The 18,348-nt window shown below is 35.2% G+C and overlaps 1 protein-coding gene across 1 annotated transcript in view; it reads left to right on the top strand.

Moving 5' to 3' along the window:
• Positions 1-18,113, top strand: part of CNTNAP4 (contactin associated protein family member 4) — a 240,164-nt gene extending 222,051 nt beyond the window's left edge. The window contains exons 19-24 of the mRNA XM_069879913.1: positions 1,119-1,343; positions 2,317-2,450; positions 3,631-3,718; positions 12,718-12,936; positions 13,294-13,365; positions 17,474-18,113. Of these exons, the coding sequence (XP_069736014.1) occupies positions 1,119-1,343; positions 2,317-2,450; positions 3,631-3,718; positions 12,718-12,936; positions 13,294-13,365; positions 17,474-17,667 (932 nt within the window). The 3' untranslated portion in view covers positions 17,668-18,113. The remainder of the gene's footprint in view (positions 1-1,118; positions 1,344-2,316; positions 2,451-3,630; positions 3,719-12,717; positions 12,937-13,293; positions 13,366-17,473) is intronic.
• Positions 18,114-18,348: the final 235 nt, after the last annotated feature.

Here is an 18,348-nt window from a genome sequence, read left to right as displayed (position 1 = left end):
GCACTTTAAACATATGTGTAAATGCTTGCAAAATATTTATGTTTTACTTAACATTCAGTTGAACTTGTCCATTAATTGTAAATTTTGTTAAATACTGTGTTCTAGAGATATGTTCAACATTTTTGTTTAAAGCAGGAACCGCATTACCTGAGAGCATCAGCTTATTTTCTTTAATGCTATGCAACTCTTTTGATTCTTTTATAATATACTAAGGACAGGAAATATGTCTTTATGAGTAAACCTTTGAATTTCTGTCTTTCAAGTCTTAGTCCTAAAACTAAGACTGAATAGGAAAATAAACCATGTAGCAGAAGAACCTTAAGCTTCTTTTTACTCTAAGAAGAAGGTGAGATTATTGGAAACATGTCTGAGACCATATTTTCAGCCATTTTAAAGGAAGTTCTTTGGTGATGGTGTCATACTGGTAGATGATCACAAGTGGTCAAGTTTGAATGTAAGGACTGAAGTTTATCTAGAACTTTGGGCATTTGCCTTTAAATCTGATCAGCTAAAAATTACTTGCTTCTTACATGTATTAAATTAATTGTGCAAAGTACTTAACAGCTTCAGTTCCATAACTTATGCCTCTAAATTAGTGAGCACAACATTGGCCCAGACACCCCTGCCACCACAAGAAAAACGAGACACTTGAAGTGCTTCCATACTCATCATTACTGAGTGTGGAATGGTACTTTCCTCCTCCCCTGCAAACAGGTATGTTTCAGGTATGGCCAGCTGTAATCAGTAAGTTAGGATTTAAACTGTTGCACCTATTTCTCTGTAGCAGCAGTATACATGCAAGACAGGAAACATAGAGCTTGAGGACATAGATAAACAAAAAAAAAAAAAAGCAGAAATCATGTTCAAAACTAGGCAAAAAGAAGTGCTTCTTAATGCAACAGATAGTTGAGATACATGCCTAACTGGGCTTTTTCTCTGTCCCAGGTTGTGCCTTATTTTCCTCTATAGTTCTAAGTAGTAATCCCATTTATATTTCTTCTTCTTCTTCAGCTGCATCATAATAGTTAAGAATACATTTCATTTTGTCTTGGGGCAGAAAAAAAGAAAAGAAGTATTGTTTGCATGATATTTAAAAACTTAAATGCTTTTTGTTTCAGAGATCTCTGCCTATTTTGGGACTGGCACTTCTGTGACATACAATTTTCAAGAATACTACACCTTAGCTAAAAATTCCAGTTCTCACGCATCTTCTTTTTATGCTGACAAGACACTGAACAGGGAAGAGATTTCATTTGCCTTCCGAACAACACGGACACCAAGCTTACTTCTTTATGTCAGCTCCTTCTACAAGGAATATCTCTCAGTCATTCTCACCAGAAACGGTGAGTGCTCAGATGAACCATCTGGAAACACTAATGAATGTCACAGCTGCTAAGTCAGGTTCACTCTGATACCCAGACCTGAATCACAGACTAAGCATTGTCCTCTTGTTTCTTTAAATGGTATATTTATTTTTCAGCTCCACCAAGCCATGTTTTCCAAATGAAAAATATTCCTCCTAATGTAATTCCAAGGAGGCTTATGTGTGTTTACAAAATTACTTGTTTCTGAAATCTTTTAGAAATGCAGTAAAATATTTTGTATTAAATTTTATAATAGTTTGAAGTTAAACACAAATGTATATGATCTATCTGCTGCTCACATGGGATATTAATTGCCATCCTCATGATATACAATGAAATAACCTACATTTTGAATGTGTATTATCCATTTTCCAAATTAACCCAAGGTCATTTCATAAGGTAGTTATATAATTATGAAAATATGCATAATGAAAATATGCATATATGTGTAAAAATAAACGTAACACAACTGATATTTCCATTTAAGGGGAACTTTTATTTTATTCTTTCTTCTACAAGTAGATTTTTACTATTTTTCAAAGCCCCCACAGACTGATTTGAAACTCTGCAGTCACAGTGTTTCTGTGTTCAAAGAAGATTCTGAGGTTTTCCAGATACAGATTTGGATGTAGAATAACTGTAATACCCTCCTGTCATGTCAGTTGGAACATATTTTACACATGACTGTGTAAATTGCCTCTGTGTTCTTCTGTGATACAGTCTACGTGTGTACAGATAAGGTGCTAGAAATTATTGTCTGCATCCTACTGAAATGTCAATTGATCAGAGGTTTACAGGTCTGGATAGCGTAAGCATTATGTCAGTTCTCGGTAGTCAATTCCTTAAATAAATCAAACATTTGGTTTGCTCTTCAAATACACCTGTGAAGCAGGAGGCATTGCCTATTGTGTATGTATTGTACTATACCTTTTTGTTTTGTTTATCCCTGCAGGAAGTTTACAGATCAGGTACAAGCTAGATAGCCATCAAGATCCTGATGTCTTCAACATCAATATGAAAAGCATGGCTGATGGACAACTGCAACACATAAAGATTAACAGAGAGGAGGAAATGGTGTTTGTAGAGGTAATTCAGTTAGGCAGAAGAGTGTGTTATCATTAAAAGTAGAAGATCCAAAGCAAAATGAAATACATAATTACAAGGCAATTACCCCAAATAAACTGTATTTTATTATCTCAAGTAAATTTAGCAAGGCTTAGCAGACTCATAATGCAGAGTGTAAGTCTGCAGTAGATGATTCCTTTGGCATTCATCTTATGTATTTCAAGAGGTCAATACCTCATCACCATTTTATATGAAAATTCAACAGATTTTTTTTATGACTAAATTTCACAAGTTGTGATGTGTACAGCTGCTGCAATTTGTTTTGAGTCTTGTATTTTGAGGGTTTTTTTGTTTCAAATTATTTATGAACTACAGTGTAAATATGTTTCCATCAAGATAATAATTTAAGCCTATGTGCCTAATTTTTCTCTGGTCTCTTTTACATCAAAGGAATGCGGCTATTAAGAAAAATATATATAGCTTTTGTGCAAATTAATGATAAAACTGAAATGTTTGATTTGCTAATAGTAGATGCTAGCATATAAAAAAGTCTTGTTTTTTAACAGTTAAAATTTAAAAAATCTGGATCCTTCTAGTTCACGTTTTGAGGCTGGAGCTGTGTTTACATAATTCTGCATTGGTACAAGGCTTGAAGGCAAGTAGTTGTAGAGATACCCTAAGAGCAGAGTATTTACAGTATATTTGATCTTTATGAACTAAATTTTGAGAGTCTTTTTTAATGAAAAGAGCTTTTTTCATGTTTTTGAAGGTTTGCTATTTGTTTCATCTTATAGCTTAAAAAGAAAGAATCGGCCAAGTCAGTAAGATAAATAAAGCATTATTAAGTGGATTTCTTAAGTATCAGCTATAATGAGTGATATGATAAAACTGATTCATAAAATCATAGAATCACCAGGTTGGGAAAGCCACCGGATCATCGAGTCCAACCATTCCTATCAAATACTCAACCCCTTAGTGCCTCATCAACCCGTCCCTTAAACACCTCCAGGGAAGGTGACTCAACCACCCTCCTGGCAGAGCTTGAGGCCGTTCCCTCTTGTCCTGTCTTGTTTTTATGCTATAACTAATAAATGCTTCTCTCAACTCCTTTTAATTTTAATGATTTCATATATCTTTTTTCAAACTTTAACTAATATCTCTTTTGTTATTCTACTTTATTGTCCACTATATCATTCTGCAGGTTAACCAGAATGAAAGAATGAAGTTCATTTTGTCTTCAGGCACAGAATTCAATGCAGTCAAGTCTCTCACACTTGGCAAGATTTTAGGTAAGTGTTACACCACACAGTTTCCTAAAGCATAGATCAAAATATCATCAGAACATATAAGAAAAAATAACCTTAAACTCATGGAAAGATATTTGTTGTCTTTTATTTAATTAAACCCTGAGTCACAATCAAGGTAGAAACTTCAGTCTTGTCGAAATACAAATATAATTATGGTTAAGTACTTCCTGAGAATGATAAGTGTGTTCCATTGAAAATAATTTCACGCTTCTTTCTCATTTTGTAGTCAAGCACTGTGAAACATATTTTTTTTTTCACTCTCAGGAAAAACATATCATTGTGGAATCATACACAAAGGCCATAGAATACTATTAATCATGTACTATATTTGAAAAAATTTTCTCTGATTAGATTTTGACGTAAATAGATATGGACAAGTTAATGTAAGCAAAAAAAATGTAGGATTTATTTTAAAAGCCATGGCAAAATAATTTGTATAGCAGTGACTTATCAAAAGCTGTCTATTTCTTTGTAGTAATGATCAGAATGGAATTTACCTATATTTTTCAATTTTTTCCAATTTTTTTAAAATACAGTAGCCTTAACTATTACTCTTATGATCTTATTATTTTCGTCTCTGTCACATTGGGAAAATTCAATGATAGAGAAAGATGTGGTGCTGGCAAAAAGTTAAAGGATATCTCTCTTTAAAATACTTTAAAGATGATGTTGTTTCTTCCCCATACCAAGGAAGGGCTCATTTCTGCTTTGTTCCTCTAACAGCACTTTTTGTTGCAGCAGCATGAAAACAGAGTTGCTATAGTTTGTGATATATAGCAACTAAGACTACACTGAACTTTTCACCATGTTGTAGTTAGACTTATTATATGCATCCTTCTACAAGTGGTCTTGGGCTAAATGTAGAATAAATAGGTTTACCAAAATACAGACTTTTGGAAAAGATTTGACCTAAATTTACAGATCTTAATTGTTTATAATTTCATGCGGCACACAGGTTCTCACTATTACTAAAATCAATTCTATTTATTTTAATAAAAGCCTTTTTTTAACAGAAATTATGAAACTAACAAATGTACTACCTCCCTCTCTGTTTGGTGCTTGAACATTTAGCCAGTAAGATGCCTGTAAAGGAGTGATGGTTTCCCATTCTTTAAAATCTCTTCAAATAATCTAAAGTGTTAACAAAGGCCTTTTGCAGATATAAATTCAGAAAACTATTATATGTGACATAAAAGAAATTGAGTTTTCATCTCAACTTGATATAGAAAATATATTACTTTATCTTGTTCCTCCAGGCTTATAGGAACTATTTACATGTTTTATATAAACCTACCCTAAAGTAAAAGTTCAAAGAACTGTTTTCTCTACATTCAGTTGCATATGGCTTAGTTTAGAAGAATTTTACTATTGTGTGCCTGAGATGCCCCTTCAGGATTCGTATATCTATGACTTTTTGTATAGTACCTTTGGGAATACCGTAACAGCTTTGATAAATCAATGTTTCTGCTGTTGCAGTAGACCCAGAAATACTGTCCTGGCTGCGATGGTAGAAAATTCTGTTATGTTTTCTTAAAGAATCTTCTACTCACAAGCAAAACATTATCTGAAATAGTGCATCATGCCTCTCGATAGGAGGCAGTAAGTCTCCACCAAGTTCTGTCTGACCTCTATCTACTTTCAAATAATCGAAATCCAAATCCAAATGTGTATTAAATCAGTTTTCAACTCTACTCTCAATGAAAAATATAGGGGTTTTTTTTCTGTTACATATAGTTGTGCATAAACACACATGCATACACACAAAAGTCATCTCCATATATATCTTCTCCTATATCTTAGATAGCAAAAAAGGACTTAATGAAATTTTCAGTTCAATTTTACTACAGACAAGCACAGTTAAGATGATTTCTGAACAATAATTGTTTAGAAAAGTTTGGAAAAGGAGATTAACTGAGAAAACTTGAAAGTAATATTTCAAGTGTAATAGGCTGATGTGTAAGTTCATAGAACCACAGAATGGTTTAAGTTGGAAGCAACTTTAAAAGATCACTTAGTTCTAATCCCTGTGCCATAGGCAGGGACATCTTTCAATCAGTCAGAGTGCTTAAAGCCCCATATAACTTGACCTTGAACACTCACAATGATGGAGTATCCACAAATTCTCTGGACAACATATACCAGTCCAACCACCCTTATCATAAAAAAAAAGCAAAAAACAAACCCACATTTTCCATATGTCTAATCTAAATCTACCCTCTTCCTGTTTAAAACTTTCACCTCTTACCCTGTAATACAGACCCTTGTAAAAAAATTCTCTCCATTTTTTCTTATAAGCTGTTTTTAGATATTGAAAGGCTGCAATAAATTCTCCCCCCCGACTTCTCTTCTTCAAGCTGAGCAACCTCATCTCTCTCAGCATATCTTCATAGGAGAGCTGTTCCAGCCTTCTGGCCATGTTTGTGGCCCTCCTCTTGATGCGCTTTAACAGATTCACATCTGCCTTTTACTAGCAACCCCAGGGCTGGACACAGTAGTCCAGATGGGGTCTCGTAAGAGTGGTGTAAAGGGGCACAATCACCTTCTTCAGTGTGCTGGCCATGCTTATTTTTGTGCAGCTGGTCTTCTGGCATGTGAGCACACATTTCCAGTTTATATCCGGTTTTTAATCCACCCATATACCCAAGTCCTCCTTCTCAGAGCTGCTCTCAATCCCTTCATCCTCCAGTCTGGAATGATATTGAGGATTGCCCCAGAACAGGTGCAGGACCTTGCATTTGTCCCTGTTGAACTTTGTGAGCTTCACGCTGGCCTCAAGCCTGTCCCACTGGATGGCATCCTTCCCCTCTAGTGAATCAGCTGTATTGCTCAGTTTAGTGTCATCCACAAATTTGCTGAGGATGCACTCAATCCTACTGTCTATACAAACAGTAAAGATATTGAACAGTAATGGTTTCAGTGTGGAGCCCTCAAAGACACTGCTTCTTATTGATCTCTATTTAGACATTGAGTCATTGCATGCAACTATTTGGATAATGCCATACAGCCAGTTTCTTATCCATATAATAGATGGTTGTGGTTTTCAGTTCTGAGAGTGTTATCTAGAAGAAGTGGATGAATAATTTTGAACATATAACAGAATTAATACAGTGATAATTGCTTTCATAATTATGGCAACCAAATGATAAGTAGCTTAAAAGTATCAAAGAATGACATTTAAAGAACAAATTACTAGGCTTTAAAAAAAACCGTAATTGTTGTTTAGTTGTGATTGCTTGGAACAGTCTCAGTGTGGCTGATCTGTTTTCTTAATGAAAAAATAACTAAGGACCTCTAACACAAACAGAAATATGTGTTAGTTTTTAAATGCAGATTTTCTGTATAGAACACAAAGCCTGGGAAAGCACTGGTATGTAAATATGCACAGAGGGTGGAAAACAGAGTGATAGTTTAAGCATAACTTTAAAGCAATATTAGCTGACATATGAAGTACTAGAAGACAATGATTTAAAATATTTCAAAACTTCACAAACCTATGATAAAACCGAATCAGGAGTTTCTAGTGTTTTAAAGTGTAATAGTCCATAGTAGTTACAGTCATGTGAGTTTAATGCTACATTGACCAGTTCAGAAATAAAGGTTTTATTGTTTGTGTTGTGAAATTCCATATCAAACTTGCATAAATTTACTTAAAAATGTATTCCGACAATGTAACAAAAAGCGTATGTCTAGGCAAACAGCAGTCTCTTTCAATCAGGGCCAATGTTATTTCTTCCAAAGAAACCACACTGTTACAAAAGTTCAAAAGTAGGAATTTTCAGTTATATGATGGCTTCATAGCGTCCCAGTACTGTGAAGCGTGGAATTGTGAACAACCTGCAAGGGTATCAGCCCACTTTAGCTCAGGTTACTGGATCTGTCATGAAGAAAATATATATTATACTTCTCCCTCTTTCAAAAGAAAGTTGCTATTGAAGAGATGCTTTTTCTTTTATAAATCTGACTGATTGAGGACCTGCTTCCTATGAAGGTATGTCTAGAGATGGAAGGAGACTTTGTGAAGGCAGTGGAAAAAAGTAATGAGTGTTTGCTGCAGTGAAGAAGTCTAAACAGGAGTGACAACATACAAAATCGTGTATTTCATGTGCTTTGAAATGTTGTTAGGAAAATCCCACACATTTTAAAGTGGGCTAGAAAGGTATAGATTTTCTAAGAATTATCTTCAGTTGGAGAAGCACTTGTCTGAGCTCTTCTGCAGGTATACATAGCTTAGGGGCTTTGATTAAAGAAAATCTGAGGGTTAGCTGCTGAACTGGTTTTGAATTCCAGGAAAAAAATAATCAGTATTCTTCCTTAGTTCCTAGAACCTAAGACTTCCAATTTAAATACTTCTGAATTTATGTTATGCAATGTTGTGACAGAATAGTCAGAGAGTTAGGCTGTGTAAGGACTCAGCAAAATATGTGAAGGTTATGTTGTGAGAGAAAGGAAGAAGAAGCACAGTCAGCCACAGAGTTCACAGGATAGAAGCCAAAGGTCTTCTTATGGTTTTTTATTCCTTCTAAGAATGCAGTTTCTCTCAAAACATCCAACACTTCAGGAAAGCTGTAGAAACCTCTGTTTTTACAGCACCCTACTGGGGAAGTAATTTACTTCTGTAGAGCAAAGCCACATTTTCCCAGGATAGAGCTTCCTAGCCTTCCCTAGGAGGACGCTGGCTATAGAAGAAGTTTTTCTTCAGTGGCAGCTGCTAACCTTTCCACTCCAACGGAGACAAAGATAGGGTTTCAGCATACTTTATTTAGGTCTGATTTTTAACAGCTTAAGAGAGTGTGTGATTTTAAGCTAATTCACTTAAACAAAAGTATACCATTGAATGAAGACATCTTCAACAAGATAAAAATGGGTTATTTCTCTGATAAATAAAAAGAAATTTTTGCTAGACTCTTAATAACAAGGCCTAATTTAAACCAGTGGAACATTTTGTACCCACATTTGAAATGGAGTTTATGTGTGATCAAACAATTCCATTCTATTTGTAGTGAAATTGTCCTTTCTTATATTGGTTCATTTGTCGCTGAAATGATAGGACGGTATAATTTAGTTCTGTCTTTATGGAAATATCTTGGAGGATAATTAATATCAGCACAGGTTCTTTAATATCTTTTATTATTATAATTCTATTGGTAAAGGAATGATAGAATTCCAAAACTCTCACTGTGTTCCACCAATATGTAAAAATATAGTGTTAACTCATCCTGTTAAGTGAAAATCAGCTTTTTAAAAAAATAATCTCTGTGTACTTCCAAGCAAGTGTTGCAGTGATGCTGCATGCTTAATAATAGTTGCTTTGAAAATATAGGTTTCTTTTTAGGCAGCTTTTTCTGCTATATGAATTTGGGAACTGATGTAGAAATAAAACAGTAAAATTCAGTCTTTTAAAGCTGATTTAGAAAAAACTTTAATATAAGACTGTTAGTGTAAGATATGAAGTTTTACATAGCTCCCCAGATTTAAAATGCATATAATTGTACACCAGCAAATTTACACAAAACATTTTCTTTATTTTTTATCAAATTATTAATTTAGTCAGCTAAGCTTGTCAAGTCTTGCTTCCAATACAGGAGCTTTTTAGGGTGGTTAAGTGGAAAAAGAGAAAATTTCTACAGTTTTACAATCTTGGGCAAAATACTTGTGTTTAAAAAATCAGTTTTCAGGTATTTTGTCGACATTATTTAGTTTGATGAAATGTTTCTGTTGCCGACATATTTGCCTTAAAGATCTTTATTTTAAAGTTTTTTTCTACTTGGTCCCAGCAGTGTGACAAGTGACAGTTCCACAAATAACATCAATTTATGACTCCTGATTACTGGATTTGTATTGTTGAAAAAGCAGAACAAGTCTCAATGGCAGAACTATCTATTACTTCATGTTAATGTATTTGCTTTCTGTACTGGCGCTTTTGTCAGCAGTAAAGTCTTGAAACGAATAACAAAGTAAGGAAAAGGGGCCTGGACTGTTTGGGAGTGTTTTTAAATGATATTCTTTTGTGCACAAAAATCAGAAGAATAATTGTTCAGTGACATATTTTTCAGTACATTATCTCCTCCTGTTTTCTTCAATCTGAATCATAAGTAAACTGTAGTAAAATAATGGTTTATTTCATTGTTCGTTTTTTTAATTAAAAAAAACCAACCAAACATGACAGTGAATAGCATTTATTTGGTCACATATTAACCACAGGGGAAAAAAAAACCTCAACCAGTTGACCACATATTATTTCCCTGAAATCAGCAGGTGTATAGATGTAATTAGTTATAACTGTAATTAGCACTTTTAATGCAGAAAGTCTGTCCATAATAAAAAAAATCATACCAACACAGGCTTGTTGCACATATGTGACTTGCACAAATGGTAGTCCATTCCAAGCACATTGTTAGTACCCCCATCTGATAATTTAACTGTGAAAGTCAAATACGTATTAATTTTTTCTACTGGGTAGATTCAAAGAATCATAGAATCATACAATACCTCAAGTTGGAAATGACCCATGAGAAACATTGAGTCCAACTACCTGCTCGTCATAGGACCACCTAACTCTAAACGATACCATTAAGAGGATTGTCTAGATGCTTCTTGAGTTCTATAAGGCTCGGTGATGTGACTACTTCCCCAGGAAGCCTGTTCCAGCAACTGACCACCCTCTCAGTAAAGGAATTTTCCTATGTCCAAGCTGGAATTCCTCCGATGAAGCTTCATTCATTTTCCTTTTGGCCTATTAGTGTTTACCAGAAAGAGGACATCAGCACCTTCCCCTCCACTGGTCTTGAGGAAGCTGTAGACTGTAATGAGATCACCTCTCAGACTTCTCTCCTTCAAGCTGAACAAACCAAGTGACCTCAGCCACTCTTCCTGAATATAGCCCTTGAGATCTTTCACCATTTAGGTTACCTTGCTCTGGACACACTCAGATAGTTTGCTGTTCTTACACTGGGGCACCCACAACTGCGCACAGTAGATGAGGCTGAGTCACACCAGTCCAGTGTAGAGTGGGACAGTCACCTCCCTCAACCAGCTGGCTATGCTGTGCTTGATGCATCTCAGGAACGGTTGGTCCCTTTGGCTGCCAGGGCACACAGTTGGCTCATAATCAACTCAACATCAATTCAAACATCCAGATCTCTTTCTGTGAGGCTGCTCTCCAGCCTCTTGTCCCTGCATTTGTGTGTATAACAAGGATTACCCTGTCCCAGGTACAGAATCTAGCACTTCCTCTTCTTAGATTTCCTACTGTTGGTGATTTCTCAGCTTCACGTCTAGCTAGATCTCTCTGTAAGGCCTTTCTACCTTCAGGGGAGTCCACAGCCCCTTTTAATTAGTACTACTAGCTTACTTCCTTAATATACATTTGACTTGTGCACCCAGATTATTTATGAAAACGTTGAAGAGCTTTGGCCCTAAAACTGGACCCACAGAACCCCACCACCAGCCTGATGTAACCCCATTTACTCTAACTCTTTGAGCCAAATCCATCATAGAATAATTGACCCAGAGTATTATGGACTTGCTGATTTTGAGACAAAAACCATTGTACTTGTAAAATTTTGAAAACTTCAACATCATAAAAGTGGAAATGTCAAAGATAGTCTGTTGATTGCACATTTTTTATCTTAAAATATTCTGTTAGGAACTGTATGTCTGCTGACTTTCAGTACTACTTTGCAGAGTAAATATGGCTGAAGCAGAATTCAAGAAAGAGGGTTACTGAGTTTGTTTATTGCTTTTTGGGTTTCTTCTTCTTGAAGAAGGTAATGTAGGTGGAATAATTTTGTATTTGCTGAAAAAAAAATTGAGTACACTTAGCAAAGGAATTGCTATAAAGAGGTGTAACTGCAATTTATTATAAAATACATTCACATATAATTTGTGTGTGCCATTTTCAATCAGTTAAATTTGACTTAAGCACTAAAGCATTCTATCAAGGCACACTAGCCTGATTTTCACTACTAACCTGATTGTATTGTGGACTGTGTTGTACTTTGATATTTAAAATTGTTTTTATAACTATAGTAAAGATCACAAGTCCCTTCATAGGTTCTAGGATAAGATGAAGGTGGAAATGAATGAGACAAAATTCTTATTTTATTTACACAAAACTTGAAAACTTGATTCCTTTAAGAATCCTCTTTGAATAATTATTACTTCCAGAGTTTTTCTTAAATTAGAACTGTCAGAGTAAATAAAGTGTTCTCCAATGCCAAAGTAGTGTATTAGAAATCCTTGGCTGGTGAATAAATAGAAAGCTTTGACAGGGTACATATTTGTTTTGTTTTGTTTTGTTTTGTTTTGTTTTGTTTTGTTTTGTTTTGTTTTGTTTTGTTTTGTTTTGTTTTGTTTTGTTTTGTTTTGTTTTGTTTTGTTTTGTTTTGTTTTGTTTGTAGGAAAGATAATGGTATCATGTTTAAAAATGTATAACAAATTGGAACAACATTCAGTTTTTAGAATTTCGCAGAAAATATTTTGATGGATTTCCAAGATCTGAGGTGTTCAGAGAGTTTTTGTTTTGACAGACTTGATGGTGATCAGGTGGAGTAGCTATATGAATCTAAGGAAAGATGATGATTCAATAATGTCCATATTTATGAGAAGAAATCTGATAAAATATGTTTTTTCATGAATGCATAATTCATCCTTATCTTTTTGAACAATGATTGCATTTTAATTTAAATATTTTAGTTATATTTGAATATTTTTGCTTTGGAACTTGTTGTTGTAAGTTAAAAGCATTTCCTTCAGCAGTCTAGCAACTGTCACCTGTAAAAAAAAAATCCAAACCCATTTGAATGTATCTGACTGTCTTTTCATTAAAGATAAACGACAAGGAGATTCAGTGAATCTAGATATATTGCTGTTACTCACATACACTCAGAGGAACATAGTTTAATTATTCACTTATTTTTCTGTCACTTTATTTTGCACATTTGCACTATGATTAATTGTGTTCTGTTCCTTTTGATTAACAGAAAACAGTGATGTAGATGAACAGACTATGAAAGCGAGCTCTCAGGGGTTTATTGGATGTCTGTCTTCAGTGCAGTTCAACCACATTGCTCCTTTGAAGGCCGCCCTGCACCACAGCAGCTCAGCCCCTGTCACTGTAAAGGGACGCTTCGCTGAATCCAGCTGTGGTACTTTAACTGGCACTGACTCAACATCAAGTGAAACGACCCATTCATTTGCAGGTGACATATGGTTATCACTTGTACAGATCTCTGAAACAAAATCTAAATAGAGTACTCTTGCCCTGAATCACAACTGGTTTGTTTTTTTTTTCATGTGGGTTAACATCTCAGGAGTAGTTTAAAAAATAATTCTCTTTTATATGAACTGAATTCCTTTCATCTAGCCTTTTTCTTTTCCTCTGAATACTTACATTTTTATCTTCATGTCTGCAAAATGTTATCTGTATCACTGTTGTTCTTCGCATGCTTACAGACCCACATTACTGCCACTGTACCATACTGTACATGATTTACCACATCTAAGAACTTCTTGAAAATGTTTCTTTTACTTGTCACTTGCCTTTTTTTCTGCTGCAGATCACTCTGGACCAATAGATGAGGGAGAGCCCTTAGCTAATGCAAACAGAAGTGACTCAGCAGTCATTGGAGGTAATAAGAATAATACCAACTCCACAGGAATTTTTTTTTTTGAGAACTGTGAGTGTTTCAGTACTGGGTGAAGTCAGTGTTAGTACTGTGTGCATAAGCAAGCTAGTAAAAAATCTTGATTTTATTCTGACTGGCAGGCAGACAAAAAGCAAGCATTGTTTTAAAAAGCATTCAATATCTCTCATGTTTTCTTATTAAATAAATTTTTGCCAACAGTGTTGCTAGAGATTGGAACATTCTGCTGAAACAGAAGATATTAATAACAGGCTTCCAACCTACCTAATGTTAGTGTCTGATAAAAAAAAGCACTTGGATATGTTGTGACAAATACCATATGTTTAAGAAAAGAATAGTCTTTGTTCCTTGACTTTGCCAAAAAAATGCATTTTGCTGCACAGTCAAGTTTAAAATATTCTTTAACATATCTAAGCAGCATGGTATTTTTCATGAGAAAATGGGATCTGACACTGGTTAAATCAATCTTTTAACAGACTGAGGAGAGTTTAATTTTGGTTCCACATTTGGAATGCAATGTACTGTTGGGCAGACCATCACTTGCACTGGGTAACAGCTTAGAAATAAAATGCAAGTTAAAATAATAATAATAATAAATAATAATTGTTCTTCTGAGATACCATTTTCTTACTATTTCTTTTGGCCACTTTTATCAGCTCAAATGATCCTCCATTAATTTTTTTCAAAACACTTACTTTTAACAGTGGAATAAAGGAAGAAATATGTACGATTGCTCCTAAAGTGATCACGGTGATAATCCCTTTATTTTTTATGCCTATCAGAACAAATAGAGTGCAATGCTTCTGACAGATACCTTATGCTTGAAGTAAAGGACTGGTAATCAGGATATGCAGGTTCCATTCCTGTATTGTTGTGACTGACCTTGAGCCGAGATCCATCTCTTTTGTAGGGGGAAAGCCTTATAGTTCTGTTTCTTTAGTGAGACCGAAGAGTATTCAAGAGAGCGTTAATCGGGAGAATTTGGGATTGAAGGTCCACAGGAGAATTTTAGCTCCTGTAACCAGTACAGAAGCAAGTGTATGGCTATGTCAGTTCAGTAGTTTTCTTTCAAAGAATATTATTGTCTCTTGTGACAATCTTCTCCTGTAAGAATTTCTTGTGGTATTTCTTCTCTTGGGAGGAGGTGAGCGAATGAAATGTGTTTTCACGTATGAGGATAGCATTGTCACAGCATAATTCACTACTTAAATTTCCATTAGCTACTTCAACAGAAAGAGGGCAGAGAGAAGGGAAAGCTCATACTCTCCATCTTTTAAATTCTGGATAGGTTTCCTTTTTAAGGGTTTTGAAAGACTCAACAGACAAATGATACAGTGGAATTTAGCAGAAAAAAAGCTGCCAAGGTTTCTCACTGAGGATAAAATCATTTCGGTTTCTGGAAGATGGAGTTAAAATAAGAACCTGCAGTTATCTGTACAACTGTTTTTTAAATAATAATGGTACCTACTGCAGTCAGCCCATCCACATTGTCAGTGACCTTTAAGATGGTAGTGCTAAAGATACTAAAACAGGAAGTGATAAAACCTAGATGTTTCCTAGATGTGTAGTGATACTCATGTCTGTATATTTTTATACACACAAGCTTTCAGAATTTTAACACTGAATTCAGTGACGTCAGAATTTAAAAATATTGTTTCTGAGTTCTTTTACATGTCTAACTTTGTCAAAAACTACTTTCAAAAGTAGGTATTATTTTACCTAAGTTTCTGTACATAAAGATCACTTTGTGTGCTAGGTAATTTAGTGTGGGTGCAGATTTGTAAGTGTGCAAAAAAAAAGTAATTTTTTAACTTCAAGATACTATAGTTCAAGTCATTTAAAGATAATAGTAACCTTACAATTTTGTTGTTGCAAAGCACATTTGGGAATATGCGCACAAAATTTTTCTACTGCTTAATTCTCATTATTAAATAGTCAAAGTAATGCACGCTGTAGAACACTTAATAAAAGGTTAATGAAGGTACCTTTAAATCAGTATAACTGAGAATTGTTCCAATTCAGCTACTTCAAACAAGGCAAGTTTATAGATAGGACCTTACAGAGGACGTGCGCTGTGACTATGAAACAAAGGAATGACTGTTCTATTTTATCTACATAAAAACTGACTTTACTCATATTATAGAGTCTATTCCAGAGAAGATACCACACACAAAAAAAAAATGTATTTCTTTCCTTAGGGATATCTGCTCATAATAGAGAATGAAAAAATATTGACAAGTGCTGAATTTTGGATCATCTATTTTTGTTTACATTGCTAGGGATTGTGTATTTTTTTGTTTCTTGCAGTAGTGGCCCAATCATGCAGCAAATTGTTCCTTCATCTTTTTTTTTGTTCCTGCATCCTAGCCTTGCTTTCTGCTTCTTTGATAAGCACGTTTTTTCTTCCCTTCTGTTTCATTTCTCCTTGAATTTCACTCCTGCCCAACCTGTAACTCAAGAACGTGAGGGCCTAAGACTGTCATGAGAGGATGAATGAGGAAGAGGGGAGATAAAATGGAAGTCTGTATGGTCATGCTTTTCCCTGTGGGAACTATCTCTTTCCTTACTGTTCCTAATCAGGTGCACCAGGAGTAGGGTGCCCTGGTAACAGTTCAACAAATCTTAGTCACCTTTAAAACTAAGTGCTCATTCCATTTAATCTCGCATGTGTTAGGTATGTGGCACATATGGTACCTGATGAATACCCTATATAAAACTTATGCTCCTGCTCCTTTACTTTTTAACTGATCAGCTATAACACCATAATGCAGATCTGCGCTGATTATGATTTAACCCTACCAGATGAGGCTGTTAAAACTGCTGGAAAAGTAAGCTTGCTCACTACCATCTGTGTAGATAGGGGTCTTGTTTACTTATGAATCCAAGATCCTGTATCCATATGAAGGAAAACACAACTAGGATGTCAGAACAAGTGCCATGAACCTGAAGGGAAGGAATAAAAACTATTTTATTTTACCCGTGACATGAAGTAGGCCTTTATTTTTTCTATTTTAGTATTTTAACTAGTATCTATTCATTACAACGATTCAGCTACGGAAGTGTGAGCCCTAGCTAATGTAGATAATGAAAACTTCTTCACTACATTATTATGTACCACAAGCAGTCAAACAGAGCTGAGCTTTTCTTCCATAAGACAGAACAAACATTAGATTTTCTGTCCTATTTGACATGAAGATACGTGACTATAAACAAAGACCAGTTCCCACTGGAGTCTTTATGATGAACTGGTTTACATTTTCTTTAACAAATTCTCCTCATAAATTGTATGGTTTAGTCAGCACCAATCATATGTGGTCTGACCTAATTTGTGTGGAGTACTGGATATGAATGGGACTAATTCTGTGTAACAATTTTACTGCAAAGAGTCTGAGATTTAGACTTCATGCTGTAGACAGGCAGGGCTCGTAGAAAACCTGGTTAGTAATTCCAGCTAGGTACTTTTGTCCTCAGCCTGTTTAGCTCTGTCTCTTTTCAGCAGATTCCTTCCCCAGACCTGCAGCAGTGATAGGAGAGACGACTGGAAGGTGAAAGCTGCTAATGGGACATGTGTCCCCTCCCCTCCTAATGACATGTGGCTTGATAAATGGTCCTGAGTGACTGAGGAAAGAAAGTATTTACAGGAGGTGTGGGAAGGTGAAGGTCATAGCAGTGCCCCTTGTATGACATGGAAGTCCCAGGAGAACAGATCCTCAAATCTGCAGTAGCTTGAGTTCCCAGCCTGGCAGGGAGCTAGGGGCTGATGGTAAACAGGGAAAAGGCACTGTCTTTTCTACAGTACCCTAAGGCCTCTACTAGTCTTAAATTTAAAAAATTATAGTATTCTGTGGTATTTATTTATTTATGTATGTATTTGTTTGTTTGTTTGTTTGTTTTGCTGTGAATTGTATGCAAGATAATCAAAATAATCAATGAAGCTTATGCTGCATTGATGTTTCTGGTTTGAAAGCAGCTGTGGCTTCCTATTTCTCCCCCCTGTTATGTGACAGTCATTCCTTCTTTGTCCTACTCTCTGGCCCATGACTTATTATTCATCTGTTCTATCGCTTGACTTTTTTCTCTTTTCTTCTCCTAGGTGTGATAGCAGTCGTGATATTTATCCTACTTTGCATCACTGTCATAGCCATACGCATTTATATTAAGAAAGGCATATACTCAAAAAATGAGGCAAAAGGATCTGAAAATGAAGACAGTGCTGAATCTGCACTGAAGAGTGAGCTCAGCATGCAAAACACAGCCAATGAAAATCAAAAGGAATACTTCTTCTGATTTACATTCATGATTTAATTTAATATAATAATGTGACAGTCTGACTTTCTCGCTAAGCCAGTGGCTCTCAATGGACAGAAAAAGCTCTTGCACTCTACAGTAAATGCAATGGATTTGAGACTTATTATACTGCATATGTTCAGTCTCAGTGATTGCTATAGGGGGTCTCTTTAAATTACATGCATTCCTTAGCTATTATACTGTAAATGCATTTTATGTAACAGTGAATTAGATATTGTAATAAATTTCATTGTTGGTAGTTTCCAACTGTTCTGATGTGACCTTCTACAACTGAAGTTTAACGCACATGCTGAATATGATTTTTGAATGGGAAAATTCTTATGAACTTATTCCCATGTTTTTCTTTCATATTTGATTCTGGAGTTTTGGTCAAGGTGAAAGATGGATTCTAATACTTTGTGTTACTGAAGAAATTCTTCTATGTAGCATTACTTCCTCAAACTGAAAATGCCTTTTGAACACTGTTAGCTAATGTCAGCTTCTGCTTGCGAGCCATGGAGTCTAGCATCCAAAACAAACTGTACTTCTTTCCCCTTAGATGTGGCCAACGTCATCACTATGCCTTTTTTTTTTTGGCACTTCTGTCTTAAAAACTGAGAGCATACAGTGTCTTGAAGTGCTGTTAAATCTCTTTTGTAATAGGTTTTTACTCATGGTCAA

This window comes from Phaenicophaeus curvirostris, chromosome Z (assembly GCF_032191515.1).
Source record: "Phaenicophaeus curvirostris isolate KB17595 chromosome Z, BPBGC_Pcur_1.0, whole genome shotgun sequence".
NCBI classification, from domain to species: domain Eukaryota; kingdom Metazoa; phylum Chordata; class Aves; order Cuculiformes; family Cuculidae; genus Phaenicophaeus; species Phaenicophaeus curvirostris.
This window is presented reverse-complemented; position numbering and strand designations above follow the sequence as displayed.